General features: G+C 38.2%; 1 protein-coding gene across 3 annotated transcripts in view; it reads right to left on the bottom strand.

Moving 5' to 3' along the window:
* The window catches only part of SRGAP3 (SLIT-ROBO Rho GTPase activating protein 3), a 268,236-nt gene that overhangs the window by 25,769 nt on the left and 220,679 nt on the right, over positions 1-21,788 (bottom strand). For all 3 annotated transcript variants that reach the window (XM_074198657.1, XM_074198655.1, XM_074198656.1), the window contains 5 exons: positions 21,196-21,273; positions 8,891-9,025; positions 7,928-8,033; positions 6,656-6,883; positions 5,148-5,227 (listed from right to left, as the gene is read on the bottom strand). In XM_074198657.1, the coding sequence (XP_074054758.1) occupies positions 5,148-5,227; positions 6,656-6,883; positions 7,928-8,033; positions 8,891-9,025; positions 21,196-21,273 (627 nt within the window). The remainder of the gene's footprint in view (positions 1-5,147; positions 5,228-6,655; positions 6,884-7,927; positions 8,034-8,890; positions 9,026-21,195; positions 21,274-21,788) is intronic.

Genomic DNA, 21,788 nt, shown 5'->3' with positions numbered 1-21,788 from the left:
AATACTGGTCTTTCTGACTCCAAGTCCAATACTATTCACTCTATCATATTGGCTGTAAGTATGCTAATAAAATGGCACAGTAGTTAGAGTGCCAGGTCTGGAATCAGGAAGACACACCTCCCTGAGGTCAAATTTGGCCTTGAACACTAGCTAGCTGTGTGACCCTGGCAAGTCACTTAACTCTGTTTGCCTCAGGTTGCTCATCTGTAAAATGAGCTGGAAAAGGAAATGGCAAACCTTTCCATATCTCTGCCAAGAAAATTCCAAATGAAGTCATAGAGAGTCAGACATGACTGAAAAATGGCTGAACGGTAGCAAAATGCTAAAATATGTTTGAGTATATATGAATCCATACATTCTAGACAGTAGAGGTTAGATTTCATTCATTTTTTTCATGTATTCATTTATTCAATGAATCTGTTTATTCAAAGAACATTTGTAAAATGATCACCATGAAGAAGAAGGGACCAGAATCAGACACCAGGAGCAGATATATACAAAGATAAATAAGGCAAATCCTTACCTTTAGTGAATTTATAATTGACTAGTGCAGATAAGACAAAGAAATATAATTACAATATGACTAAAAATGTTATCAAGTAGGTGCTGTTCTGCATTGTCTGCAGAATCATTTTTTTCTCATTGGGAGTTGTTTATGCTAATTATAGTAGATAAAAAGTTCTGGACTCAGAACCAAGACTTGGATTTCAGGCCCTCCTCTGCTATATACTAGTTGTACAACCCTTGGTAACCCTTTGGGTACCTTGAACTGGCTGTTCTATAGGCATCCCAGTCAACAGGTCCCATTCAGAACTGATTATCTTTCTTTTCAAGCCTCCCTCTCTTCCAAAATTCCCTGTCCTGATGGAGAATGGCACTCTCATTCTCCCAGTCACCCAAGTCTAGAATTTCCATGTCATTCTCAACTCCTCACTCTCATGTCATCTATATATCTAATCCAATACCAAATCTGACCATTTCTACCTTTACAGCATCTCCTGTATATGTTCCCTTCTCTCTTCCCACACAGCTATTCCCCCCGCCCCAGATCAGACCATTACTGCTTTCTACCTGGAAACTTCTTCCCCTGCCTCAAAGTCTCTCCACTTTGATCTCTCCTCCACTTAGCTGCCAAGGTGACTCTTCTTAAGCATAGGTGATCACATCATGCTGTGTTCCCTGAGTCCCAATGGTCCTTTGATTGCTTCCAGGATCAAATATAAAATCTTGTGTTTGCTTTTAAACATATCATAACTTGACCCCTCCCTACTTTCTAGCCTTTTGATACCTCATTGCTCTATGATCCAGTCATATTGTTCTATTGACAGTGTCTCAGACCTAATCACCTATCTCTGTGCCTTTGCAATGGCTGTTCCCCCAGGTAGCCATAGGTGGACAGTAAATAGAACACTGAGCCTGAAATAAAAAAGATCTGAGTTCAAATCCAGTCTCGAACGCTAGCTGTATTTCCTCAGACAAAGTCATTTAACTTCTGTTTGCCTCAGTTTCCTCAACTGAAATACAGAGCTAAAAACAGCACCTACTTCATAGGATTGTTGTAAGGATCAAATGACATGCACTATCTATAGAGTGCTCAGCACAGTGTCTATACATAGTAGCACTAAATGCTAGTGATTATTATCATTTTCATTATTATTATTATTACTGGACCTGGAATGCTCAACTCAAATCCTATCTTCTGCAAGAGACTTTGCCAAGCCCTCTCCCCTTCCCAGCTATAGGTGCCTTCCTTCTGAGGTTATCTTTTAACTAATCTCTATATAAACTTGCCATGTGTCTACTTATTTATATCTTGTCTTGCCCATTAGAATGCAAGCTCCTTGAGGGCAGGAACTTTTTGTTTTGTTTCCTAGTTCTCAGAACAGTGTCTGGTTTATATTGAGTCCTTAATGATTGCTTATTGACTGAGTGACTCTTTCTCTCAAATTCATTATTGTAGTTTCAAGGATTACCTAGGGTGGATGATTCCCATTTCTATCTCCAGTGCAGATGGCTTACCTGTATTCCAACTAGACCTTCTATTTATTGGTTTGTGTGTTCTTTGAATAATCACATTATGGTTTTACAACAGGAAGGAACCTCAAAAGTCATCTAATTCAAAACTTCATTTTACAAATGAAAAAACTAAGTGACTGCCCATAGGGTCTCTACCCCTCTCTCTCTCTCTCTCTCTCTCTCTCTCTCTCTCTCTCTCTCTCTCTCTCTCTCGTAAAAGAGATGGAAAATAAACCAAAGGTGATTCCAAGGTTTCAGATTTGAGTGATTGGGAAAAGAGAGGCACCATTCGTTTAAAGAAGGAAGCCAGGACAACTCTATTTTAGAGGAAAGAAGATGCCTTTTGCTGATGCCTGAAATCATCAATAATCAGAATTAGATCTCCTTTGTGCCATCTTTCTAAAGACCCAATAATTAGGGCCATTCAGACAGAAGAAAGATCACGCTGTTGTGGCTTCAAAGGAAATCAATGAAACTATGAGTCATGCAACACCAAGCAGGTGACAGCCCATCTCTGGGGGAGTGGAGGGGTGGAATGCTAAATCTCTTTCAGAGGGGCTCCATGGAAAAAACCAGAAGCAAAGACAAGTGACAGCTGGGAGAGGGAGAGCATTGGAACCGATCGCTAAATACAGCACCATATCTCCTCCACAGTCAATCCAGTAATTAAACTCAGTCCTTCCCTTCCCTTCTCTTCATCAAGGTCCTCCATCCCTGAGTCAATAGTAATCACCCACCTCTAAGTGGGTAAAGGCACTGGAAAGACTCAGAGGCAAGATATCTGACAGGTGACCTGATTCTAGAGGGAAGTTGGCATCATCTTCTATCCAAAATGCGAGCCAGATCCAATTTCTCACAGATAAGGCTTCTTTTTAAAGAAGTCAAAACAAAAAAGAAAAGGAAAGGATAAGGTAGGGGAATTCAAATCATTGGGTATGCAATAGGAGACAAGGTTCTGACTGTCTCCCAATGGAAGTTTTCCAGGAAGGTATCCAAAACACAAGAAACTGAGATTAAGAGAGATCTAAATTCCTTTTCAGTTCATTTATCTATCTATTTCTCTCTCTCTCTCTCTCTCTCTCTCTCTCTCTCTCTCTATATATATATATATATATATATATACATGTATATTTTATGTGGAATACATATATTCAACACCTACTATATACAATATAGTCAAAGAAATGCCATTGGGAAAATTCTCCTCATTCCTAGAATACTCACCTCCTGATCCCCAGATTGTCTTCTGGCTAAGAAGATGCCCCTTGGAAAAAGGTCTCCTCATTCCTGGATGTGAGAATTTCACTTCCCTTTTTCATTAGGAGGGACAGAATGAGTCTCACAGGATGAACAGACACATGTGGGCTATGACTGAGATTGACAATCCCCTGATTTCATCTTTTCTCCCAAACCAATCTCTCTTTCAAAATGCCCTATTTTTATCAACCATCCTTCCAGTCTCTCAAGTTCACATCTTCATCTTCTACCCCTCCAGGCTTAAATAAGCAACTCAAATGATCATTTCTACCTCCAGCCCCTCTCATGTCTGTCTCCTTTTCATCACTTTCACAATCACCACTCTAACTCAGGTCTTCACCACTTGGAGACCATTGCAGTCACATAATGTCTAATATATAGTAGGTGCTTGATAAAGGTTTATTGACTGACAGACTCCTAATTGATCTTGCTTCTCCTTACCCCAATCCATTTTCCAATTAGCTGCCATAGTAACTTTCTCAAAGTGAGGGTCTAACCATTTCAACCCCAACCCTACTCAATAAACTCTAGTGGTTCCCTATTGAAAAAAAATTCCCCAAAGCTGTTTATAAGCTGGTCTCAATTTCCCTTTCCAGTCTTATTCTATATTAGGCCCCCTCCTATACTTTAGGACAGCCAAACCATCCTTCTTGCTGTTCTTCATATTCTTATAAAGAAACAACTAAAATATCCAAAGATAAGGAAATTAAGATCTGATCTCATCTATTAAGCTGCACTATACTCATAAAACCTAGAAAAACTTCCTGCTAAGGTGAAATCAAAGGCAATCATTTTGCTTGTTGTTTATGGAAATATCTATCTCTCAAGAAATAGAACTCCTTCTCAAAGAAGCTGTTATATTTGTTATCACAACCTATTATTTCATTGTCATATTATGTGTCTTTCAATTAAAAAGTAAAGAGAAAGCGGTCTAAAATGAACATTACTCAATTGCAAAGAAATAGCTTGGGTCCAGAGAAAAGATAGGGGAAAATATCTTCTTCCGCTCCTTGGCAGAGGTGGAAGGTTCATGATTTATTTTTGATGCATTGCTTGGCTTTTTATTATTGTTGTTCTTTTTAATTGTTCTGTCTCTTACACGTCTCTTTATTTGAAAAAAATTATGATACAGGATGATTCTGAGAGTATATAAGAAGAGGAATATAAGGAGAAATTTAAGAGATTTAAAAGCAAAAGCTATCAATAAAATTTATTCTAAAAAAGAAAATAATGAAAAATATTGCATGACAGAATATTACCAAATGATATGAGGGGTTTTATGGCTGTTTTGTAGATAAATATATAAATATTTATTTTTTCAAAAGCTATTATGTTTGCTGACTAATATGACCTATTATTTCATTGTTATATTATGTGTCTCAATTCAAAAGCATCGTTAAAAAGAAATTCAACTGCATGGCTAGCTACATTGATCAAATAAACTGAATAATTAATTATTAACAAATAATTATTATTTACAAATCTTCCCTATTCCTCAGGACATACATTTATTTTGTGGTTTTGAGGTAGATAAAATATTTTTGCTATGTTGTCTTTTTCATCTTTATTTCATACTTTAAATGTCTATATAGTATGTATTTTATAATTTATAATATATGAGTACAATGATATATAGATCTAATTTATAAATTAATAAATATACCTGTATTATGAGATTATACTCATAAAAGAGTTGATTGACTGACTAAAGAGTACAATCAAAAAATTTTGGAGACCATTGGGCTAGGGAGATTCATAGATTCAGAGCTAAACGCAGAGTTTCTGGGTCAACAACTTACTCCATCAAACAGATAAGTATCTAAAATCAAGCCCAAAAGGATTCTCCCCATTAGATATCTCTCCCCATCACTTACCATCATCACTAGTATGAGGCTCTGTGCCATTGTCATGATCAACCTCATCAATTGTCCCCGGTTCACTATGTGGGCTGTCACTGCAATGAAACAAGAGAAGGAGACTTGTATAGGATATTTCCTGCTCATTGGCAGCCTCTTTGTATGCCAGCTCTAATCTCCTGCTTCAGATGGATACCTTCTCTTCTCCCATCCTCCACACATGTAACTTGCCTGCTCCCATTGAATCCTAGAGTTGGGAGGAACCTCAAAAACCACCTAACTCAATCTAATATATTAAACTCTTATCCAAAAAGTGATCCATATTCTTGTGGAACCTTATGAAGAGCAATTATTACCAGATGAAGCAATATATTCCATCTTAAGACATTTTCAACTATTATGAAATTCTTTACACTTAATAAAAATCTCCTTATATCCACTGGAATTAGATCTGTCACAAAGAGTAAATTTGATTGTTCTCCAAATAACTAAACATAGAATCCATAATCCTTCTTTAAGTCTTTTCCAGGTTAGGCAGTCATAATTATTTCAACCAGGCCTCATATGGCACAGTGGAATGTAAACTCCCTGAGGGCAGGGACTATTTGTTTTATCCTTTTTTATTTCTGTCGTGCATATGGCAGTCACTTAATAAATGCTCATTGGATTAATTTGGATGGTGAGCATTTACCCAGACTAAGAATAGAAGTATAGAATCTTGTACCTAGAAAGCAACTTATATTTTGTATATACATAGTTGTTCCATATTGTCTCCCACATTTGCATTTGAATCCTTGAGATCAGGGACTGATTTTGTTTTTCTTTATATCTCCATAGCTTAGAGCATAATAAAAGTTGGCTGACTTTGCATTTCAGAGCCTAGAAAAGTCAACAGGGGAATCAGATTGTGCCATATTACCTGAGGCCCAATTACCAAGTTTAGGCAAGTCATTTAACTTCTCTGGATTTTAGTTGCTTTATCTGTAAAATGCAGATAATAGTTTTTTCTTTCTTTTTTTTTTTTTAGATTTTTCAAGGCAATGGGGTTAAGTGGCTTGCCCAAGGCCACAGGGCTAGGTAATTATCAAATGTCTGAGGTCGGATTTGAACCCAGGTACTCCTAACTCCAAGGCTGGTGCTCTATTCACTGCACCACCTAGCTGCCCTGGGATAATAGTTTTTTTAACTGCCTGAAGGAGAATAAATCAGACAAACTATTACTCTTAAGATTGGTATTGCTAAAACTTTAATTTGGTTCCTGTCTCCTTGCCAAAATGCAATCCCCAAGTCGTTTATAGTAACAAAGATGGCTAAAGGCTTTGGACAAGGCTAAAAAATTTTTTATTGAATCTTAAGAGAAACTTGTAGAAAAGTTGGGAGAGAAGCTAGAAATAAAAGACTACAAGCTCATGAATGATTAGTATATAAAGGATTTAGGTCAGTTATTTTCCATCTTTCCCGAAGAGATGCCAAGAGTAGATAGGTTTTTCTACATAGGAAGAAGGTAGCACTGAACAAGATCTTACCAATACTCTTCCCCTCCAGCCATGCACTTCTCATACACTGGCCCTTCCAGTTCCCTGTGACTGGGGAAGATGGCCTCATGATTGACAATGATGGTTTTGATGACTTCATTGACATGAGCCTGGCATGACACAGGGTCCTGTCCATCTGGAATATGCATGAGGGTTGGCCCAAAGCAGATGGCCAAATTGTAGGGATCCATCATGTTCTCATCGCTATATTGGGATAGACTGAAATAGAAGCCCCCATGAGATAAGATTAGAGAAGTGATTGGGGTGATAGTAGACATGAGCCCCTACTCTCAGTAGAACCTGGAAGTTGTTGAAGGTAATACTTTCCTTACATGGTAGGGATATGGAAAGGGAAAAGGAGCAGAAGGAAAATACAAGGTTCTATTATTTCCAACAGAATTGTCCATGAACATTACCATCTTGATTGACTTTATATGAAATGCTTTGGGGGGTTCTGGGAAGACTTCTCCTAGCCAATATCTTTCCCAAACAGCTGATACTAGTCACTGATATTCTACCAATAAGGGTTCATCTCTTTGGATCATTTTTTCCTTATGTATTTTTCAAACCAACAGTGGGCATAGGTGTCAAGAGTAGGGGGTGGAGACAGAGACCCTAAACTAATTTCCACTGAATTATTAGTGACAACACATCTGGATTCCTCCTTTCTCTTCACAAGAACCCCAGAGGAAGCAGGATAATAGAACAAAGAATATGAACATAGAGGAAGAGGGTTATGTGATGAGAAGAAAGGGCAACAAAAATGAGGTGGGAAGTACAGAAGGCAAACTTTGTCCCTTCTCAATTGCTCAATGGCTCTACTCTAGTATGGACTTCCAACGTTATGTGGGGACAAGCCCAAGGAAGAGGGATAACAGATGTGCTGACTCCCACCCCAGTCATCCCCATGGAGGTGATAGTCTGAGGAGATTGCTCCTGGATCAGCAGGGTTGAGACTCAGAAACATTGATGCTCACTCAGTTTTCCATATATCTCAACCATCCCGTCATTAGGGCAGCTGCTGCTCCCACCTCCCATTTTGTGACTCTAAGAACTCAAGAAATCAATCTCAAGGTCCCTACAGCTTTAACCTTTAAAATAGCAGGACCCAAGAACGTTTTTCTCAAGAATTAGGGTCAAAAAATCTGATCAGTTTAATAAAAATTTAAAAAAAAAAACAAAAAAAATTTGATCAGGTCTCTCTACTTCTTGGGAGGAGGAATGAGGCCATTTTAGGGTAAAGAGGGAAGAAAACATACTCACTGGTTGAGAAAAGCAAAGAGGTATCTCATGACCACGATAACAACTCGGGGCAAGGTGACAAGAATCTGCTGGATCAGGTGCACTCTCTCTGCAGGGCTCTCCATTTCTATAAAGCAAGCCCCCCAGGAACCCCAGCTAAGGTGAGATGCAGCTCAGTTGGTCCAGCGGGAGCACTCCTCTTCTGGACTTCTTTATTTCTATCAAGGGTGCCATATTATCCTTTTGTGTTCTTGAATATAGGTTTGTCCATTTTACTTCACTGCTCAACAAATTGACTCCCTATGACTTCTATATTAATGTATAAACAGCATTTGAAATTTAAAGTCTTTCATAACCTGACTCCAATACACCCTTCCAGATTAATTCGACATGACTCTCCTTCATATACTCTATGTATGGTCTAGATAAAATAGTTCTGAGGCTCTTCTTCATGCAAGGCTCCCCATCTTCTCCCTCTTCACCTTTGCATGGAATGCCCTTGGTCCTCAACTCCTTAGAAAGTCCCGTTTCCATCAAAGTTCAATTCAAACACTCCCTTTTCTTTACCTTAGATTTCTCCTGACGCCTCCATCTAATAGTGCCTCCTCCCTTACTCCAAATTACCTGATCTTTTGGTGAATATACTTATGTCTATACATTCTGTCTCTTTCATTAGAATGGAAGCTTCTTGAGGGCAGGGATTTTTTTGTCTTATCATCAGAGTCTATTAAAATGTCCAACACATAATAGTTGCTTAAGAAATACATGTTGATCAATTGAGTGCTATAAGAAAGGTAGCTGTCCCCATGGGCTTATTTTCCTAGAAAAGTTAAAACTTGGTTTGAAACCAATTTAAAACTTAATTATCGATAATTTCCTTTCCCCAGGAAGGTGACTATTGTTCTTCCTCTTCCTTTGGAGGTTTTTTGATTATTATCCCATGCTTTGGGAAACTCCCCTTCCATTCCACCTGTGGGTACTTACTGATTGTGGATATCAAATCTTGAAATTTTTCCTTGGGAAAGAGCGGGTTTTCCAGTCCCCGGAAATACAGCTTTAAGACGCCAGCCACTGAATTAATATCCCTTTCATTTTGGTCATCCGCCAGGGGATCTTCACCTGAACAGATAGAGATGATGACTTTTCAGTCTGATTAGACACCAGGAATGATTCAATTGGCTAGAACAGATGACCTCCAGCCCAGGGCTGATCAAAAAGCACCAAGTGGGATGGGAACTTTACCCATGTTTTCCCAGCATGTCCTGATTTAATAGGCTCTTCCATTAAGCATCATCGCACTAGGACATACCACTCCTGAAATCGGTATGGAGGAGGATGAGAGGAGGCAGGGAAGCTTCTCATTATTTCTTGAAGGAGTTCCAGAGTTATCACAAAAAGAACAATAACCAACATTTATGCAGGGCTATGAGGTTTGCCACGTACATCTCATTTAAATCTCATCTCTGGGAGGTAGTCTCTATTGTTATCAACCCCATTTTACAGATGAGGAAACGGAAGCAGACAAGGGCTAAGTGACTTAGGATCATGATTCCAAGGCTAAGCTAGGTGGCACAGTGGATAGAGCACCGGCCCTAGAGTCAAGAGTACCTGAGTTCAAATTCGGCCTCAGACACTTAATAATTACCCAGCTGTGTGGCCTCGGGCAAGTCACTTAACCCCATTGCCTTGCAAAAACTAGAGTCAGAGGCAAGATTCAAATCCAAGTCTCCCTGACTCAAGTTCAGCATTCTAGCCTCTATACTTTGCTGCCTAATTATAAAGCTGCAACCAAAAAGAACTAAGCCCTCGAATTATTTCCCACCCATTATCCCATAGCATTATGACCCATAGAGTGACAAAGAAATTGATTCAACACTCATCTTCTCTTAGAAATATTTTCTTGTTTTAAACTTGTTCCCCATTCACCTAAGAGAGGCAACAAACAGTAAAAGAAATAAATTCAGTTTTCTTTCTTATATTTCTTAACTTCTAGGTTCTTGCAAAGTTGTCTCTGCCTGGAGATGACAAAATTGTGCACTTCTCCCATGAGAGAGGCATTCATTAGGAATGACACTCCAAGGATGAGATTTCAGGCATCATCAGGGTTTTCTAATCAGTTTTAAAGGTCAAAGTTAAAAAGTCCCCTCTGGTCACACCCCAACCAAGGAAGAGGAGTAGAAGGGCAGTGTGGATAATGGACTCTGAGATGCTGAGAAGATGCACAGAGATGATGTTTGGGAAGCTGCCTGGGTAAGGGCTCTCCTTACCCTCCTGACTCACCCATCTCATTCCTGGTCTCACAGTCCCTTGGCCATGCCACTGCATGAAGACTTTGCCTGTCACATCCCTTTGTGGTCAGCTAAGAGTCACCTCCTCTGACCCCCAGCTGCTAGTATCCTCCCTTTCAGAAAATACTTTAATTTTGCCTGTATTTTCATTTATCCATGTTCATGTCATTCTACTCCAATAAAACAGTAAACTCACTAGGAAAAGAGGCAATTTCATGTTGGTTTTTGTATCTCCATCACCAGTCTAGCACCTGACCCAGTTCATGATTTCTGCATGGATAAGGAACTACCTGGCAACAGTTCAGGTGTCCAATAGGCAGCAAACACTCCTTAAACCATCAGATGGGTGGTTGTCCTTCCCTCTTTTGTTTCTTCAACTTCTATGGCCTTCCCTGTCCCAGCCCAGAGAAGCTGATCCACCACCCACCTAAATAAATCTGCAATAACAAACTCATTCACAGTAAGGTATAAGGAAATAAGAAAGCCTTTCCTGATTAACCTGGGGAGGGACACAAGGAGTAGGGGTTGTTCTTTCCTTCCTCTTGCATTCCTACAGTAGTGTTGAGTTGATATCTCTCTTTGGACATTTAGCATATCCAGTTCTGCATGGTAATCAATAAATATTTATTAAGCATTGTAGTCACTAATATATGTGTTTCTCATTGATTTAAAAGCTATAGTTTGATTTATTAAAGTATTAAAAATGACAAGTATTTCTTTAAAATATGCTTTGATGGCAAGGGAGACGTATATATGGTATCTATTAGGAGTCTGGAGCCTACTGCGGACCATTTTTTTCCTTCCACATTCCTTTATCTACCAAACCATGGGATGCTCTCCTCACTTTCTTTCTATCTGCTTATCTCTCTCTCTATTCCTGTTGTACTCCACAATTTGGCACCTAAATATACAACTTTCTCACATTGTTCTTTAATTGTTTCAAGCACATGGTTCTTTTCTTCTCAACCAGGTACAATATCCTTATGAAAAAAGGTCTGGATCCCAAACTTCTTTCCCATTCCCCACTGAATCTAGTCCAATACAGAGAGCACCCACACACACCTATGGTAAATTATATGTTATCTCTTCCATTAGAATGAAAACTCCTTGAGGGCATGAAACCTTTTTTGTCACTTTAGTTTGTATTCTTGGAGTTAAGCATATAAGATTGGCATATATACTATAAACTAAATAAAGTCTTTTTTTTTACATTTTTCAAGGCAATGGGGTTAAGTGGCTTGCCCAAGGCCACACAGCTAGGTGTCTGAGGTCAAATTTGAATCCAGGTACTCCTGACTCCAAGGCCGGTGCTCTGTCCACTGTGCCACCTAGCCGCCCCTAAATAAACTCTTGAACTGATTGATGAATTATATAAGAAATAATGAATATAAAATACTTTAGAAATGCAAAAGAAATGATAGATTTCTGTATATCCTGATATATAGGTAGATAGATAGACAGAGAGATACACATTTTTATTTGTATTACCCTTGGAGATTACTTTATCTGTAAATATGAAGGACAATCATTTAAATGGACATGTGGGGCATAGAGATGGCTGAACTGTGAAAACCAAAAGTAGTGATCTCTTTCATAGAAGAGTGGGATGCATATTATCACTAATGTGTCAATTATCATCTTCTTAATTGTTTTCTTACTTTGGGTTTCCTTCTTAATTCTGTTAGCAGGATGTAAGTTTAAGAGATAGTTGCAATAAATGAACCATTGCAAAAAAGTATACTGAGAGAATCAAAGACTTATTTAAAAGATTAGAGATTATCTCATTTGAATTCCTCTTACTGAAGAAGAAATTGAGGATCAGAGGCAGTAAGTACTCTACTTTCTTGTCTACCTGTATGTTAGCTAAGTTTCCTTCTTAAGTTACTAGAACATAATGGTTTCTTGGAATTTTTTTAAAGTTTCAGATCAATGGACAAGGTAACTATTTTATAAAGGTAGAATTAAAAAATATAGATGAGATGAAGGGGACCTTAGAGATCATTTCTTTCAACCTCCTTTTACAGAAGAAGAAACTGAATCTCTAACATGGACATAATCTGCCTAAGGTTAGTGGGAGAAGGAGTTAATGGCAGAACTGGGACTAAAATCTTGATCTTCTAACCTCCTTTGCCAAGAAATCAACCAGAATGAGAAACGCTTAATGTGGAATCTGTTCACTTTGAAAAAGTGTTGGAAGTAAGGGGAAACAGTGTTTCTTGGCAATGGCCTCATCCACAAAGTTGGAAGGAGCCACTTCTGGATTGGAGGGAAAAAAAGAGTGAGATCATAATTTCTTCTAAAAAGGGTTGAACAGTTAGCATCCTTAAGAGACTCAAGTGGAGGATTTAAACACCAAAAACAATTACCAGGGAAACATACAGCATGCTGCTTTGGGGAGAATTTAGTCACAAGTTGGAATGTGTGGGATGTGAAGAGTGGGTGGGAAAAGAGATACAGAGACATGTTAAGACCATCTGGTTGCCAGGGAGATGGCACCCCTAAAGGTGACCCAAAATAGGAAACTTGGAATCAGAAAGAAGATGAAAGCTAGAAAAGAGATGGGTTGATTGTGTCCTGGAGGGTTGGAAAGGATAATGAACAAAAACTTACCAGACTATTTGGTGGGCAAGTGTTGAGGAGCAGAAAGTAGCAAGGATGGGAATTGGGACTTGATTATCACTCACAGAAAAAAAATAGAGAAGCTTTCCTAAAAGAGAACTTCTGGGAGGACATTCTTGAAAAACAAGAAAAGACCAACAGTGTAGGATCTGGTCAAGGCTAGATAGGAATGATGACATATATTTGAGCTGGAGAAGAAGAGCTTTGGGAGGGAAGAAAGGGAAGGGAACAAGAATTTATCAAGTGACAACTCACTTGATCCTCATTGCAACTGTGTGAGGTAAGAGCTATTATTATCCTCATTTTATAGTTGAAGAAACTGAGGCAGATAGAGGTTAGTGATTTGCTCAGGACTGTATAGCTGGTAAGCATCTGAGACCTGATCTGAACTCAGGTTTTCTTGACTCCAGACTCAGGGTTCCATCCACTGGGCAACCAGATTAAGGAGGACAGGAAGGCAGAACAGGTTTGTAGGATGGGGCTAGTTCTGGAAAGAACGTCATGACCATCATTTTATGACATTGATCCAATAGAATGGGTTATGCCTGACGCTTGATTCAAATTATTATAAACAAGGGAACTATTCAAAATTCTTCAGCATCACAATAGGGAGGCAGGCACAAGACAGGAGCAAGTACTGGCCTTGGGAAATGATGCTGTCAAAGGAAAAAATATTCTCAATGCTGAAGAATAAAAGGACTAACTCCCTGCATAAGAAACTGACTGACCAGATCTCTGGACTATGCTGTCTAGGGAGCTCTCTATCATTGGGAGCTCAAACAGAACTCAGATCATCAACTAACTCTTTGAATTGTTCTAGGAGAGGTTGTTGCATGGGGTGAGAGGTTATCAGTAGTTCGCAAGTATGACTCAGAGACCCCTGGGAAGCCCTAAAACCCTTTCATTGGGTCAAGATAAAAAATTTTCAAGTTTTTCCAAAAACTTTCAAAACTTTTTGGGGTGGCTAGGTGGAGTAGTGGATAAAGCACCGGCCTTGGAGTCAGGAGTACCTGGGTTCAAATCCAGTCTCAGACACTTAATAATTACCTAGCTGTGTGGCCTTGGGCAACCCCATTTGCCTTGCAAAAACCTAAAAAAAACTTTTCAAAAAACTTTTCAAAAATTTTCAAAACAAAAAATTTATTGTTGTTGTCTTTTTTCATTCATTTACAATGCTTCATGACTTCATTTTGGATTTGCTCTGCAAAAATACTAGAATAATTTCTCTTTTCCTTCTCTAGTTTATTTTATAGGTGAGGAAACTGAGGCAAACAGGGATAAGTGACTTGCTCAGAGTCACACAACTAGTAAGTCTCTGAGGCCAAATTTGAACTCAGGAAGAAAACTACCTGACTATCCACTGTGCCATTTCACTGCCCATTGATGATGTTTGTCCTTCATTCTCAAAGAAGGGAGGTGATACCATGACAAGCAAGCAGACTGGATTTGAGTAAGGGGATGCTGTGCTAAGTTACCAGTCCTCTAAAGCCATCTGGGTCCAGGGGCCAGATACAAATCAGATATGAGATAATCAGGGTTAGGTGACTTGCCCATTTGAACTGAGGTCCTTCTGACTCCAGGACTGGTGCTCTATCCAATTGCACCACTTACCTGCCCTACTAATTTTTATTAAATATTGTTAGATATAACCCACTTAAATGAAAGCTTGTCCTTGGAGTATAAAAGGAGTCCTCCTAGAACTAAAATTCTTTTAAGAATCTGTCTCAAGCACCTGATTTGGGGAGGGGGTATCTTATATCCTAGAAGCTTACCTGCCAGTTACAAGCTGGATGCCCATGACTTGGAGTATGCCAGGAAATTGGAAAGATATTGTACATGGAAGTCAAGATGCCCAAAGTGCAACATTTAGCCTAGTGGCTGAAGGTATATGAATTCCACAGGGGTAAAATGGAATAGATGTTAAAACAGCATTGAGGAAGAGTTAGAGCTTTAGAAGAGGCGTTAGAAGAGGTCTGGGCTTCAAGGCAAACTAAGTGAGATACTTGTTGCATGAAAACAGTCAAGTAAGTTAACAGTTTCCTCACCTGTAAAATGGAGATAATTATAGTATTGACTTCACGAGGTTGTTGTAAGGAACAAATGAGATAAAGTAAACACTATGTAAATGTGGACATATTATTATTATTATTATATCCTACAAATCACAGAATTTTATAGTTGGAATAGATCTCAGCAGCCATCTCATCCAAGTTATAGATGGCAAAAGAGTCCTCACCAAAACACAGCTGACAAATAATGAGTTACCCAGGTTATGTTTGAAGACCTCCAATGAGGGGAACCTAGTTTCTCTAGAGCAAGAATTCTTTACCTGAATTCCATAGATTCCCAAAGGATCCATGAATACATTGCTAAGGGTCCATGTACTTGGAAAGGAAAAAAAAATCACACCTTTATTTTCACTAACCTCTAGCTTTAATTTATCATTGTCTTCAATTATTTAAAAACAGCATTCTGTTTAAGCTGCAGCAAACTTCCAAAGGGATCTGCCCGTAACACACACACAAAGTTTAAGAAGCCCCATTTTAAAGGTGACATGGTCCACTTGAGACCTTGGATAAATCAAGCTCTGTGATCCTCAGCTTCTTCCTGTATAAAATGAAGATGTTGCACTACATGGTCTCTAAAGACCCTCCCAGCCTTAAATCCTGTGAATCATGTGAATTCATGTGGAACATGAACTGGAGAAATGAGAGAAGAAACCAGGATAGATCTGGTCTAGGGTAAGATAAGTCTCGATGTCATTTTCAGAGCCTTAAGTTTATCTGAGGATGGATGTTAGGGAAGCCTCTTTATGCTCCATAACTAAAAAAAAAAATAAGAGTCTAAAATTCTGTTAAGAACCTTGCAACTTTTTTTTTTATTTTGTATTTGGAAGGTAACAGATTTAAATGACTTGCCCAAAGTCACACAGTTATTAAGTGTCTGAGGTAGGATTTGAACAACTCTTTAAAAATGTAAAAAAACAAAAATTCCCTCTAATGCTTCAAAGTTGTGAATTTACCATTCAATTAACAATGGACACTGGACATGCCTGAATACTTTAGTGTTTTCATCAAATAAAACTTAAAACAAAGTTGATCTGACATATTGAATGATATGCATAATTACTATTACACTGCATGGTAATTAGACATAAATAATTAGCAGCTCACACGAATAACTTCAATTAGTATTACTTTTATGCAGTCAAACCAAATGTTTACAGTTCTTTTATTCTCTGTTCTCCATGATCTATAATCAGCAAGTGTTGACAGTTTCTTCAACACCAGAGAAGAAGATCCAGGATCCAAGTCCAAGTCTAAAACTCCCTGTTCTTTTGACTGTGCCTCTCCTCACCCTGACCTCCTTCCTGTACCACCAGCACCACCTGAATAATACTTCTCAGTAGTCTCTGCAGCTGTTCCCCACTCCTGGTCCCAGCCCTAGGCATCCTAATTGCCAAAGGTGGCATAATTCTGGACTCTGTAGACATTCAAGAAGAGATGACTGAATGAACACCTCCCAGTAGGGAAGAAGGATGAGGAACACATAGGTCAAGCTAAGGAGAAAGATTTCAAAAGAGAATACATAGAAGAATCACAAAATCCCATAAACTGAAAATGTTAGAGGTGGATGGGATTGTAGAGGTCACTTAGTTGAAATAGAAGAAACTACTTCTATAATATCCCCCTACCCACCCAAAGTGGACATTCAAACTCCAGATGAAGATCTCCAATGATCTCCCAAGGTAAGTTAGTCCACTTTAAGATACTTTTAATTATCATTAAGTTATTTATACCTATTATATTTATCAGGGCCAAGTCAAACTTTCATCTCATAAATAACAAGTTTTAATCTGTCTACATGACAGACCTTCAATTATTGAAGTCAGATAGCCCCTACAAGTTTTCTTTTCTCCAGATTAAATATCTGTAGTTCCTTCATTTGATTCTCTTATGGCATTATGTTATTTTTTTTCTTCCTCCTTTTCACCCTTTCTAATTTATCCTTAGATATGATTTGGCCCAGGAAAAATAGAAGGGATATCACTTCTTTGTTCTAAAAGTTGGCCTCTCAATGGAGTCAAGAATCACTTAGCTTTTTGGCTATTTTATCATGTTGCTGACATGCAAACCACTAAGAAGACATGTCATCCAACCATGCCTCTACCATCTTGTACTTGTGAAATTGATTTTTTGAACCCAAGTATAGAATTTATATCTGTTCCTATCGTATTTTTTCCTATTATATATGAATCATTGATTTAACTTATCTAAATTTTTCATCCAATGTCTGAGCTATCCCTCTCAGCTTTGTGACATCTACAAATGTGCTAAGCCTGCTCTCCATCTTTTTTTATTAAAGTCATTTTTTCAAATTGATATCTATTTAAATAATAAATTTGTTTAAATTATTTACATTAAATAATACAGGAGTTAGTCACTATTGTTATAAAATGATGCTATAATAATAAAGTTAACATTTAAATGAGACTTTTTATTCATCATCAGTTACCCATCCTGGCCATCTTCTGTGTTTCTATTTTAAAAATCTAAGATGTTCAAAGAATTTCTGATAGACCCACATTTTTCTCTTTTAGATAGTATGCCCTTTTCTTCCAAATCATAATAATGTATCATTTTGTTATTAGAATTTCATTCTTGAAAGTTTCCTTTCTCTGTTGAATTGAGCTATACTCTCTAGAATTTTAGGCCCTGCAATATTATTCAGACATTCTCAGAGTCTTTTGAATTCACTCTCCCCAAATCTAGGGTATTAGTTAGACTAAGTTTGATTTTCCTCTTTTTCTATTATGAATTCTAGAACAACATGGTCATCTCCTCCCAAGGTTTGCATCATTTCTATTTTGGCAACCGGTTCAAGTCCAGATTTCTATTGTCATGTCCCTCTTTTGAAAAATGAAGATCATCACTAAGTCAAGAATTTGTCAGGAAGCATTAGAAATAATGTTATCCATGGAACCAATGTAAGGACTAACAAAATGCCTTCTGTGGGGGGGGGGGGGGAGCAAGAATGGGAGGAAAATTGTAAAACTCAAAATAAATAAAATCTTTCTTAAAAACAAATAAATAGGGGGCAGCTAGGTGGTGCAGTGGATAGAGTACCGGCCTTGGAGTCAGGAGTACCTGGGTTCAAATCCAACCTCAGACACTTAATAATTACCTAGCCTTGTGGCCTTGGGCAAGCCACTTAACCCCTTTGCCTTGAAAAATCTGTAAATAAATATATAAGCAAACAAACAAATAAATAGCAAGCCACTTAACCCCATTCGCCTTGCCAAAAAAACCCTAAAAAAAAAAAAGAAATAATGTACCCAAAAAAAGAAATAACATTATCTATGTTATTTTGAATTTTTATTTATTTTGTCAAACATTTCTTAATTATATTTAAATCTGGTTTCAGGCAAATTAGGGAGTTCTGACGGCTGTTTGTAGCAATGGGCTTCAAGTCTAACACCTCTGTTTTAGACCATCATTTAGATCATCTCTCTTTTACCAAGAGAGAATTTTACAGATATTTGGATAATGAAATGTACCACTATTACTATATGACATTTCTACATCAGTATCCTAAGCTATTTCAAGATCTATCACCTAAGTTCCTCCTTTTGCTCAGATGATCTGTTATATATCCTCATGATAATGTTGTGTCTTTTCCTTTTGTCATGGTTACCTAAATGATACCTGTCATCATGCTTTCCCTTTCTGCTTTCTATGTGAGTTATTATCATCTTAATAAACATTGGTATTCTACCATCCCCTTTGTCCATTCTTTTCTTTTTAAATAAAGTATCTTCCCTGTATTAGTTCTATTTCAATTATGGGTTCCATTCCATCAAGTCTCAATATACCCATTAGGCCAAATCTCCATCCTTCTGTTTGAACACCTCTCATTCATCTTCCATATTACACATGGTCTGGCATTTGTGTATTAGAATCAACAATGATAGGATTGGTAGTTTAGTCTCTTCTTCAGGATCATTTCTTATGAATCCTATCTACTGATAGTTTTCCTACATATTGCCTATAGTAGTTTGAGTCTTGATGATATAAGTAGTTTTTCCCTCTTCCATTTTCAGTTTTAAACATTCCTATTTAAACTATAAGACTCAACATATTTTTAACATTTTTTTTATCATTCTCCAGTACTGGACAAGAGCTTATCTTTCCTATATTTTAAAACCATGATGCTATTCTTTAAGACGCAGCTTCTACATGAAACCTTTCCTGATTCTTCCAACTGCTAATGCTCTCCTCCTAAATAATCTGTATTTCTTCTCTTTATATTCATTCCATATATGCTTATATAAAGTCTTGTTATTTCTGGGGCGGCTAGGTGGCGCAGTAGATAAAGCACCAGCCCTGGAGTCAGGAGTACCTGGGTTCAAATCCGATCTCAGACACTTAATAATTACCTAGCTGTGTGGCTTTGGGCAAGCCACTTAACCCCATTTGCCTTGCAAAAAATAAAAAAAAATAAAATCTTGTTATTTCTTCTGATAGAATGTAAGCTCCTTGAGAGTACACTGAGTACAGTGCCCAGTCCCAGTAGAACTTAGTAAATTTTTACTGATTGACTAAATGATGCCATCAAAACTCCCTAATACTGCCTGAAACCAGATTTAAATAATTAAGAAATGTTTGACAAAATAAATAAAAATACACTATAACATAGATAACATTATTCCTAATGCCAGTAGGGATCTGTTTCTGTTTGAGTTTGATATCACAGATCTTAAAATCCAAATCCTATTTTCAGACACCACTTTCTCAATCACTTGTTTACCTCTAAAAATCTGCCTTCCTTTTCTGAAGACTCTACAAATCAATAACAGTAATTTAAAACACCACCTGTACCCTTAAATTCTCCAGTTTCAGCTTAATGCCCAAGACTATCTACTTCAATTCATAGAAATGCTTCCTAGGTTCCTTTCTGACAATATTATTTAACTCCTACAAGAGTCACCAGGAATGGTAGTAGTTTGGGCAGTTGGTTCTATTTGAGGTCCTCTGTCAGAACCCTGAATATATATTTTAGAAAAGAGAATCAGTCTCTCTTATTTTTTAAATAAGGTTGACAAATAACCATCTCTAAACACTTTAGTAGATTGACAACCACAGATACTCTTCAAAATACTGATTATTACCAGTTGACCTCTCCTGAAAACACTTAGAGACCTACATCATCCTTTGTTGGAGTACACAAAGAGAGCTCCTTAATTCTCAGAGCTTCCAATGCTCCTCCTCTTAGGGAAAAGCCTCCCACTAATCACAAGAACTCCCTCCAAATGATTAGTGGTCCTTCATCCTCCTTCTCTGAACCCCATCCTTCCATCTTTCAACCTGATTCTCATTAAGGTTCACCTTTGCTTTATCATGTTTATTTTCTTTGCTTTCTCTTTAGAGTACATCATTTATTCTTTTAGAGAACTCCATGTATCCCTGATAAATCTTGAAAGGAGAGATACACTCCTCCAACATTTTCACCTTTTCCTTTAGGAGGAAGACCAATTCACATTTCATTCCTACACAGCAGCTGTTCCAAGTCATTGACAGAACAAATATAGTACACTCTCTACAGGTGATTGAAAGAGGAGAAAAGACTTGTCCTCTGCTCAAGCAGAGAAGAGGGGTGGAAGGAGTGATTTGGGGAGAAAGAGAAAATAGGAGAGGGATCTTTGGGAATATCTGTGATGTGGTCGATAGGGTTCTGGGGTCCTGGCATAGAGACTAGAAGAAACAGATGATTCTAACCAACTGCCCTTTGGCTGACAGCAACTGAAGTTGGGCAAATTTAGTCATGCTTTCTAGGGAAGGGAGCTGAGAGAAGAGATTAAGATCCCTTTTGATTGCACGCCATGTTGCCCCCTATCCCCCTAATAAACCAAAATGATGAAATCAAGTTTTTTTCCCCATGGGATCGGGTTTAGTATGATTGGGGAGGTGGGATGTGGGGAGGGGAGGGAGGAAGGGATGATAGGCTGCCTCTGTGCTCTTTCTCTTCTCTTTCAACTCAATGATTCCAGAAATTCGGCTGAAGGGAAAAACAAAGTCTTTTGATGCCACAATTAGAGATAAAAGGCTTATTATAATGCAAATACTCTAGAAGAGGATGGATGTGTCATCTAAGTGCTTTCAAGGTTTACCAAAATGGATTTCTGTTTCAGACAGAATTCAGTGTCTCAGAGCCTTGCCAAAGGACCCTGGGACAGCAGCACAGAATGTACACTCATATAGAAAAATGTAAACTCCGGGCAGTTATACCACCCTTTCCTGCCCTCCTCCTCCCTCCTCCCTCTTCCGCCTGCCATCTTCAAAAGGATCAGGACCCTCTATAGAAGAATTCAATGACCATTCATACCTCTCTCAAAGGAATTTTTAATGTCATTGACTTCGACCTGCGATCCAGGAACTCTAAAGATACCTTGCTGCTGGAGACCTGGGAAAGCAAAAAATATGAGATCATCAGAACATGGAGCATATTAATGATTCCCTTCCCCCTCTGCTCCTACCCTATCCATATCCCCAACCTTGCATTGCATCATTCAAAAAAAAGTCTAGGGGGATCGGTTAGGAACTAAAAACACCAGGACTGACTAGTAAGCAACTTGCAAAGAACATGCCTTTCCAGAGCCAAAGTGGCCAGGAGCCAAAAGCTTAAAACTAAACTTCTGTAATGAAAAAGCATGAGGAATAAAAATGGATTTTTGTTTTCTGCTATTGTTTCCCTATCTTCTCAGAAACATAATTAGGAATCTTCATATTCATACAACAGTTGGGGAAGAAAATATGAAGTCACGGCTTCCACACGGTTGATCAGTGCGGAAGGAGGCAGAGTCCTCACAACACCCTAGCTCAAGACTCTTGCTAGGAAAACTTGTGGGGAGGAGACAGGCAAGTTTACCTCAGCTTGCCATTTTAATTATTCTTGCTAAATAGGTGCTAGACTCTACT

This window comes from Macrotis lagotis, chromosome 8 (assembly GCF_037893015.1).
Source record: "Macrotis lagotis isolate mMagLag1 chromosome 8, bilby.v1.9.chrom.fasta, whole genome shotgun sequence".
In the NCBI taxonomy this organism is placed as follows: domain Eukaryota; kingdom Metazoa; phylum Chordata; class Mammalia; order Peramelemorphia; family Peramelidae; genus Macrotis; species Macrotis lagotis.
This window is presented reverse-complemented; position numbering and strand designations above follow the sequence as displayed.